The 9,753-nt window shown below is 42.9% G+C and overlaps 1 protein-coding gene across 2 annotated transcripts; it reads right to left on the bottom strand.

Moving 5' to 3' along the window:
* Positions 1-8,746, bottom strand: Znf479 (zinc finger protein 479). Of its 2 annotated transcripts, none has more exons than XM_036172151.1 (4): positions 8,575-8,746; positions 7,852-7,978; positions 7,345-7,440; positions 1-1,792 (listed from the first exon to the last, which is right to left on the bottom strand). In XM_036172151.1, the coding sequence occupies exons 1-4, from the start codon at positions 8,671-8,673 to the stop codon at positions 441-443; spliced, it is 1,674 nt and encodes a 557-aa protein (XP_036028044.1). In that variant the 5' UTR covers positions 8,674-8,746; the 3' UTR covers positions 1-440. The 2 variants fall into 2 exon arrangements, with proteins under 2 accessions (XP_036028044.1, XP_036028045.1); XM_036172152.1 differs by lacking the exon at positions 8,575-8,746 and adding an exon at positions 8,439-8,491.
* Positions 8,747-9,753: the final 1,007 nt, after the last annotated feature.

Here is a 9,753-nt window from a genome sequence, read left to right as displayed (position 1 = left end):
CTGAGTGACAGCCAAGGCTACAGAGAAACCCTGTCTCAAAAAAAGGGGGCTCTTCCAAATTCATTAATACATGATGGCACTGGGGAAATGGATTATGAGACATTCAATATTTCTCAACACTATATTAAGTAGGATCTGCCACCTGTACTCTTGAACACAGTGGTTCAATGACTATGACAGAATGACATGTCATTCAATATATACCAGTGATAAAACAGTAAGAATCTCTATCTGTTTACCAAAACAAACTTCACATACAATCTATACGACATCCCAAAATCCATTATGTGATCTATGAAGAAAACAGATCAATAATTCACAGGAAGCAGTTCGGTGATTTATTGGAAGGACCTGAGAGTTGGGTCTTGTGCAGTTTTAAACAGTGTGAGGCTATTTAGTAAATGAAAATTGGTAATATTTGCATCCACTCTTTACCTTGGTCAAGTTTCCCTCACGTGAGTCCTTTGGTGACGAGTGAAATTTGAGCAATTGTTAAAGGCTTTCCCGCACTGTTTGCATCTGTAGGGCTTTTCTCCGGTATGAATCCTCTGGTGTCGGCAAAGGGTTGAGCTGTCCTTAAAAGCTCTGTTGCACTCGGTACACTGGTAGGGTTTATCTCGAGTGTGAATCGCCTGGTGCCGATGGAGGTGTGAAGAACAAGAAAAGGCTTTGTCGCAGTCTCTGCACCGATAGGGTTTCTCTCCAGTATGAATCCTCTGGTGCTGAATAAGGTGCGAAGAGCAGCTACAAACCTTGCCACACTCCTGACATTTGTAGAGGCTGTCTCCGGCATGCATTCTCTGGTGCTGATTAAAGTATGAGGAACAGTGATAACCTTTGCCGCAGTCCTTGCATCTGTAGGGCTTCTCCACAGTGTGGCTTACCCGGTGTGCACTAAGCTGCGAAGCAGAGCTGAAGCCTACACCACATACCTTACACCTATAGGGTTTCTCTCCAATATGAACGCTCCGATGTTGGTTAAGGTGTGAAGAGCGGCTGAAAGCTTTGCCACACTCATGACATGTGTACAGCTTCTCTCTAGAGTGAATTCTCAGGTGCCGGTTAAGGTGTGAAATAAAGCTAAAGGTTCTGTCACATTCTGGACATCTGTATGCACTCCCTCCCGAATGCATTTTCTGGTGTCGGTTGAAGTAGGCCGAGCAGTGGAAGGTTTTCTCGCATACATTACATTTGTAGGGTTTCTCTTCTTTATGAATGATCTGGTGTCGGGTAAGGGTTGACCTATTATTAAAGGCTTTGCCACATTCATGACATTTGTAGGGTTTCTCTCCTGTATGAATGATCAGGTGTCGGGTAAGGGTTGAACGATAATAAAAACCTTTGCCACATTCGTGGCATTTGTAGGGTTTCTCTCCTGTATGAATGATCTGGTGTTGGTTAAAGTATGAAGAACAGTGAAAGGCTTTGCCGCATACTTTACATTTGTAGGGTTTCTCTTCAGCATGAATCATCTGGTGTCGGGTAAGGGTTGAAGTATTATTGAAGGCTCGGCCGCATTCTGGACAAGTGTAGGGTTTCTCTCCCGTGTGAATGATCTGGTGTCGAGTGAGGTTTGAACTGTTATTGAAGGCTTTGCCACATTCTGGACATTGGTAAAACTTTTCTCTTTTAGGAGTCCTCTGTCTTGGATTAGAAGTTATGTTATCAGTAACAGCTTTGTCACATTCTTGATAGTTGTGAGGTTTCTCTTGAGTGTGTAGACTTGGGTGGGTAGCACGTTCTGAGTGCTGAATGAAGCCTTTCCCAGACTGGTTATATTTGTAGAGGTTCTCTGGAAAAAAGAGTACACTGATGTTGACTAGGATTTGGACCATGATTCCAGTTGTGAATATTCTTGTACTAACAAGTTTTTCTCATCAATGCCTTGATAGTTACCTGGGATAGGACACTCCTGGATGACTTTCCTATTTTCATTTCACATGAACAAAACTTTCACAATGTCCTGATTTGCATTTTGGTTAGGGAAAAATGGAGGGTTAAACTGAGTGTGGTGGCCCACACCTATAATACTGGGGCTTCACGCCTTATTCAGCACCAGAGGCAAGAAAAATGAGTTCAAGGCTAGCCTGAAATACACAGACAATTCTGGAGCAGCCTAGTCTACAGAGTGAGACCCTATTTTAAAGGGGGGCTTCCTATAGTTATTCAGTGTGTACTTTCGGCACAAGGAAAGCTCATTTGCTAATGCAGAATAATGACTCTTTCAAAAGAATCCGATCACATTTAGAAATCTGTGAGTGTGTGTGTGTGTGTGTGTGTGTGTGTGTGTGTGTGTGTGAAAGAGAGAAAGAGAGACAGAGACAGAGATGTATGCCCTTACATGTGTACAGAAAAGCCAGAGAAAGACCTGGGAGACCTTCTCTTCACTCTCTGCCTTCTTGATTCAAGACTGTCTCTCCCACACTGGAGCTTACGGCTTGTGTCTAAGCTGGCATCCAGCAAGCCCCAGTGATCCTCCCATCTCTGCCCCTCTGAATGCTGCGATGACAGAGGCTTATGGGGAGGTGCCTGACTGTTCCATGACAGCTGAGATCCAGAGTCCATCACTCAGACTTGGGCAGCAAGTGCTCTTCACTGAACTGTCACTCCAGCCCCTCCTCTTCGTTTTTAAAAACGATTTATTTATCTTTATTTCGTGTGCATCCATGTTTTACCTGCATGTACATCTATGTGAAGGTGTCAAAGCCCCTGAAACCGGAAATACAAGCATCGATGAGCCACCATGTGGCTGCTGGGAATTGAACCCGGGTCCTCTGGAAGAGCAGTCCGTGCTCTCAACCACTGAGCCATCTCTCCAGCCGCCCAACTCATCGTTTTCAAATTTTCTTTTCTATAGAAATGTTTGAATAAATGTTTAATGCAGTACTATACTTAAAATTGCTGAAGGTATTAATTAAAGCCTGAAATAGGCTCCTTTTAACCAATTCCCAAATATTCTTGGAAAAATGTATTTCAGAGCATACATTTATTTACATAAGCCGATTGCTCCTTAATAATTGCCATAAACTGAGTTATTTTCTGGACTGCCCTGTGTAGTAAAGCTCTGTTGGCAGTGAAGTGGTTATTATGGACAGTTATCACACTTTTTTTTTAATTTATTTTATTATGTATACATTGTTCTGCCTACATGTATGCCTGTGGGTCAGAAGAGGGCGCCAGATCTCATTACAGATGCTTGTGAGCCACCATGTGGTTGCTGGGAATCAAACTCAGGACCCCTGGAAGAACAACCAGTGTTCTTAACCTCTGAGCCATCTCTCCAGCCCCTATCACACTGTTATTTCCAGTATACCAAGCTCTCTGATCTTCACATTCACCCACACATGCCCATTCTCTCCTTAATGTAAACTGTCAAGGTTACAATCTCCATACCTTCCCCTAATGACCTTTTGGAAGGAATAGTTTTTACCCTGCACTCAAGCTAGGAGAATAGTAAACAGAAGTCCACTCCTGTTCTTTTCCCACAGGGATATAAGACTAACCAAGAGACCATTACTTTGTAAATAATTATCCTTGTGATGATCATTGTAAAAACTCCGAAAACTATTTGGAATTTCAGGAAACCCCAAGTAAACTTACAAAGTTACAGACTTTTTTTTTTTTTTTTTTTTTTTTTTTGGTTTTTCGAGACAGGGTTTCTCTGTGTAGCTTTGCGCCTTTCCTGGAACTCACTCTTTAGACCAGGCTGGCCTCAAACTCACAGAGATCCACCTGACTCTGCCACAAACTTAACAAAACTTACAAGAAAGAAGGGAGGGAGAGAGGGAGGAAGGGACGGAGGGAGGGAGGGAGGAGGAAGAGGAGGAGGAGGAGGTTGAGGAACCAAAGATCATAATCTGAGCTCCTCCCCCAATCCAATACGATTTTCTGTGATAATGATAAGAATAATAATTTAAGAGATTTTAAATCTTCCAACATCATTCTTACTTCTTGGGAAAGAAAAAAAAAAAAAAAAAAGAACACATTGTCATAGTTCTGAAATTCTTTGGGGCTATCTGGGAACTGGTTTCGGTATGCGCTGCCACACCATATAGAGCATGACTAGAGGGGCCGGAGAGATGGCTCAGCAGTTAAGAGCACTGGCTACTCTTCCGGAGGACCTGAGTTCAATTCCCAGCAACCACAAGAAATTTAAAAAAGGAAGGAAGGAAGGAAGGAAGGAAGGAAGAAAGAAAGAAAGGAAGAAAGAGAGGGAGGGAGGGAGGGAGGGAGGAAGGAAGGAAGGAAGGAAGGAAGGAAGGAAGGAAGGAAGAAAGGAAGGAAGGAAGAAAGGAAGGAAGAAAGAAAGGAAGAAAGAGAGGGAGGGAGGGAGGAAGGAAGGAAGGAAGGAAGGAAGGAGGGAAGGAAGGAAGGAAGGAAGGAAGGAGGGAAGGAAGGAAGGAAGGAAGACAACTACATATTTCAGATCACATCTCAGCAAAGGCGACACAAAAGCTAAGTAAGCCGGGGGGTGGTGGTGGCGCATGCCTTTAATCGCAGCACTCGGGAGGCAGAGGCAGGTGGATCTCTGTGAGTTCAAGGCCAGCCTGGTCTACAGAGATCCAGGACAGGCTCCAGAACTACACAGAGAAACCCTGTCTGGAAAAACAAAACAAAACAAAAAACTAAATGATTATTACAATATCAAAGAGATGTCAGTAGCTTAGTCAACAGGAGTAGAAGAGCTTATAAAAATCTTAAGAAACATGTTCAAGGGGGCTGGAGAGATGGCTCAGCAGTTAAGAGCACTGGCTGCTCTTCCAGAGGACTCAGATATAATTCCCAGTACCCACATGGGAGCTCACAACTGTTTGTAACCTCCATTCCAGGGCATCTGACACCCTCACACAGACATACACACAGGCAAAACACTAATACACATAAAATAAAAATAAGCTTTAAAAAGAGAAACATGTTCAAACTTTTCCAACAGGGAAAATAAAAATCTAAGCCCATAGAAAGCATATAACAAAAGCATATCTGAGGGCTCAAATGAACCCTAGCAGAGATGATGGGTGTACACATTACCCAAATGATCCTAATCCACAGGATAGAGAAAGCATATAGATTTTAAATTTGAATTGTTATTTGTCGCTAAAATGAATGTACTTTACCATGTGCATCATGAGATTTTGAAATACGTGCCATCATTTGTGTACTTCACACACTTTATATATCTTCTGTTGGTATTTCACAAGAACACAGCATGTCAATTAGACCCAGCTTGCCGTCCATTAGCTCTTCTGCACTTGCTATGTTCAGACAAGTAAGATCTTGTTGTGTCCGGACAATGGTTTCCAACCCCTCTCCCAAAGTCAACACAACCCTTAGACACAATTGTGTTCTCTCTGTAGCTGAGATTAGATTTAGAGTCCCCAGATGAATGAGATTGTGGAGAAGTCGAATATCTGATTCTGGTTATTTTAGATATCATAAAACTCTGACTGTTAGCCGGGTGGTGGTGGTGGTGCACGGCTAATCCCAACACTGGGGAGGCAGAGGCAGGGGGATCTCTGTGAGTTGAAGGCCAGCCTGGGCTACACAGTGAGTTCCAGGACAGCCAGGACTACACAGAGAAATGCTGTTTGGAAAAATCCAATTAAAAAACAAACAAACAAAAAAACAACCCTCTGAATGTTTTCTCACATTGCACCAAATGACATTTTGTCTTTTGATGGCTATATGTGCTTCCACCTTCTGAAGGGAAACTTTGATTTGATCTGGATCATGACTTTGACAATGTCACCCTAAACATGGCAGTGAAAATTTCTCTTCAGTGTGTGATTTAATTTTCTTTGGCTATAAATCCTGTAGTAAGATAGTCAGATTAAATTCAGATTAAATGATAGTTCCATTTTTATTCACTTATTTATTTCATTTCCTGTAGTACTTGCTAATGTTAAGCAAGTGTAATCAAATAGAGCTATATCCTTAGCAAAGTCTCTCTCTCTCTCTCTCTCTCTCTCTCTCTCTCTCTCTCTCTCTCTCTCTCAGACTCAGACACACACACACACACACACACACACACACACACACTCACATTCTCACAAACAGAGAATATTTATGGAATTAAATAAAAGTTTATGCAGCCTTTTTGGAACTGTTGCAAGAATAGACTTTTGAATTTCATGTATTATTAACTTATGTTGTCCTTTTTTTGTTTTTTTGTTTTTAGAGACAGAGTTTCTCTGTGTAGTTTTGGTGCCTGTTCTGGATCTCGCTCTGTAGACCAGGCTAGTCTCAAACTCACAGAGATCCGCCTGGCTCTGCCTCCAATGTGCTGGGATTAAAGGCGTGCACCGCCACCGCCCAGCAACTTATGTTGTCCTAATGTATACAGTATTAAAAAACTGCCAGCCAATGATAATAAACAACTTAAAAACTAAATTTATTATCAGATAGTGTGAAAGAACTTATTCTAAAATAAAATAGAACCCAGACCACGGAATTAAAAAAACAAAATTTAAAAAAAACTATCTCATAAAATTCTTAGTAAAGAACAATGTACTATGAAAAATGCCCCCCAGATAAGTACAATTTCCAATCTTGACAATATGCCCATGAAGAATGTGTGTTCTAAAGACTGAAATTTAGGGTTTAAAAAAACTTCACATCTACAACCAAAACCAAACAAACAAACAAACAAAAGCACTAAAATCACATATACAAAGCTTTGGTAAAGCAATTGTAATGACTAAATATAGGAATGACATTTTAAAAAAACTTTTTAATTGATATGTCTGTGTGAGTGTATGCTGCCTATGTGAGTGTGCTCACGGAGGTCAGAAGAGGGCAGGCAGTTGTGAGCTGCCTGATGTAGCTGTCGGGAATCAAACTCAGATCATCTGGAAGGGACAGCAAGTGCCAGAAACTTCTGAGCTATCTCTCCAGACCCTAAAAACTGCTTTAGAAATGGGCATGATTTTCTGAGGCCCATAAAAAAGAAAAAAAAGAAAAGAAAAGAAAGAAAAATTGGGGGCTTATGCAGACTTTCAAAAGAAGAACTTTGCTGTTCCCATTAATCAGTTATGAGGTCACTAGAGAAGGAGACTCAGAACACTGAGCAGTGTGATAGACACAGGGCAGCTGTCTTTCTCTGTTAGCAAAAGAAGCAAATGGAGTCCCTTGCAAAATCATTTCCACTAACTCAGACTTCCAGTTGTCCATCTCAAGGCCCGTTTAACTCCCGGATCTTTGGACCGTTCACCCACTCTCCATCTCAAAGTCCTTCTAACTCCTGGATCTTTGGACCGCTCACCCACTCTCCATCTCAAAGTCAGTCTAACTCCTGGATCTTTGGACCGCCGCTCACCTGCATCCTCAGATTCTTTCATGCCAACCTACCTGTGCATATGGTTACTGATTCTTGTCTCTTCACATTCCAAGGCTCCTTTCTCTGCTCCAGAAATGTGACCAGGTCAGGTTTACACACAGCAAGATCTGTTCATTGAAAAACAGAAATGATGCTTGCTTGGGATTTTCCCAGCTCACACTGTGCACGGGAGGGGAGGGTGGTTGGGGGGGTGGGTATTGCACACAATAGGAGACTCTAGGAGGTTATTTCACCAATTGTTTCTAGCAGACACAGTAGAACACACAGGAAGAATTTTTCCGTTTGGAGTCAATCAAAGGGAACGTTTGGACTTTAAGTTACAGTCCATGATGCTTGATACCATCTAACTGCTCAAATTACCACCAATCTAGAGAGAAAGAAACATCCTCCCTCAAGAAAGGAGATTTTAAAAGGAAATACAATTAGAAGGATCTCTCTCTTTGTGAGAAATGGGAAGCTCCTGAGAGATATTCTACAATCGAAGGCCGTTCAGAATTCAGTAGTGGAGAGATCCTCACCTAGAAAGACAAGGTTCCTGTAATTCTCCAGCATCACATCCCTATACAGATTCCAGCGAGCAGGGTCTAGGCATTCCCGCTCCTCTGGGGAGAAATCAATGGATACATCCTCGAATGTCAACCGCTCCTGAAACAGAAAAGTGGACAGTACAATGACCGTGTGATCTCGAACACCAGAAATATATATATGCCAACTAGTAATTTACGAAAAATATAAAACACGGGTCTGTTTGAAACGGATGCCAGACAGTTGCAGGTGGGAGAGGAATCTTAAGAACTTACTACCCCCAAGAGGACCCCAGTTCAGTTCCCAGCCCAAACATCAGGAGGCTCACAACCATCTCCAAGTCCAGGTCCAGGGGAATCTGATGCACTCTTGTTGCCTTAGGGCACCTGCAATTACATCACATATCCTCACACCCATTTAATATACATACATATATACAAAAATTTTTTTCAAAGAAAAATTCACTGCTCCCACAGGCTGCGTGGACAGAGTCCTGCATGGATGATGCCCAGGAATTCGGATGCTCAGGTCGGGGCGGGGCGGGGACCCCAGCCCAGAGCTCCTCTCAGGCAGGACCTACCCACCGGGAGTCGGATCGTCCCCAAGATCCTGCCATCGCCGCAGAGCCGGGGTGCAAAGGTCACAGATGGGCAGCGGGCTACTCCAAAAGGAACCGGTACGCAGCCATCGCAACTCGGAGGCCGGGCCCCACTCACCATGCTGGGATTCCGGAACGGCTGGTTTCTGCGGGGTCCCTTTCTGGGAGGTCTCCGTGCCAAGGTCCTCCGGTCTCCGGGTTCCGACTGTCCCAGCATCCTCACGGAGACTCTTCCAGCCCCGAGCCTCGGAACCCCAGGGAGGAGACAAGCACCAGGCTCCGCGGTGACACCCACACAAAGCCTACTGAGATGCGCTCCTCTCACGCCTGATTGGACCAGGATTCGGGCCCTTAAGCCCTGAGTGACAGGCATGTTACCAATCTAAGACTGAGTCGGGACAAAAATGACAGATTCGAGCTACACTTTCTCTTAGCAGCCTCCTTGTTGGCTGGCAGCCACCCGAGACATATTTGCATTTATTAATGAATATCAGCAATCCGAGGAAGAGGAAAGAAAAAGGTCCTAGCCTGATTAAACTTTTGCCACCTCAAAACAAAGAATTCTAGCACAATTTAAAAAAAATCCAGTACAAAGAGCAAAATTTGCTAACAGTTACCTACCTAAAGACAATATACCTTTTATAGTAAGATATTTCAAGGGGTGGCTCACACCCTTAATCCCAGCACTCGGGAGGCAGAGGCTGAATCTCTCTGTGAGTTGGAGTCGAGGCTACTTACTCTACATAGCCAGTCCCAGACCAGCCAGGGCTACATAGCAAGATACTGTTTCATTTAATTAATTAATTGATTAATTAATTAATTGAGTGAATGAATGAATAAATAGAAGTAGTAGTAGTAGTAGTAGTAGTAGTAGTAGTAGAAGAAGAAGAAGAAGAAGAAGAAGAAGAAGAAGAAGAAGACATTTCAAATAAGAATGATAAGAATGTTAAAATGCAGTGAACCATGCTTAAGGTCTGTGTGTATGGCCTTGCCAATTCCCAGATAAAACTTTCTGGGAATTATACAAATAAGACTATGAATTCCATTTACAAAAGGAAAAAAAGAGTGTCTTAACCCTTTTGTTGTTGATTTGGGGGGGGTGTTTGTCTGCTTTGGGAGGGGGGAGTCGTTTTGAGGAACCTGCCTGATTCCATTTTGAAGGCAGGAGCCATTATGCTGTATTGTTAAAAAAATAATTTTCTATTTACTGTGAGAGCTGAGTTGCTCTGTTTCCTGGAATCTGACTTTCTCCAACCCATGACCTTGATTTGTTTTTGAGAATACCCTAACTCTCCCT

The sequence above is a fragment of the Onychomys torridus genome, chromosome 22 (genome assembly GCF_903995425.1).
Source record: "Onychomys torridus chromosome 22, mOncTor1.1, whole genome shotgun sequence".
NCBI lineage: Eukaryota > Metazoa > Chordata > Mammalia > Rodentia > Cricetidae > Onychomys > Onychomys torridus.
The sequence above is the reverse complement of the archived record's forward strand: the minus strand, read 5'-3'. Positions and strand labels throughout refer to the sequence as shown.

Coding starts and splice junctions, on each gene's coding strand:
- Znf479 (XM_036172151.1), bottom strand. CDS start 8,673: ATGCTGGGACAGTCGGAACCCGGAGACCGGAGGACCTTGGCACGGAGA. Junction 7,441..7,851: donor CAGGAACCTTGTCTTTCTAG/GTGAGGATCTCT, acceptor TTCAATGAACAG/ATCTTGCTGTGTGTAAACCT. Junction 1,793..7,344: donor ATCAGTAACCATATGCACAG/GTAGGTTGGCAT, acceptor TCTTTTTTCCAG/AGAACCTCTACAAATATAAC.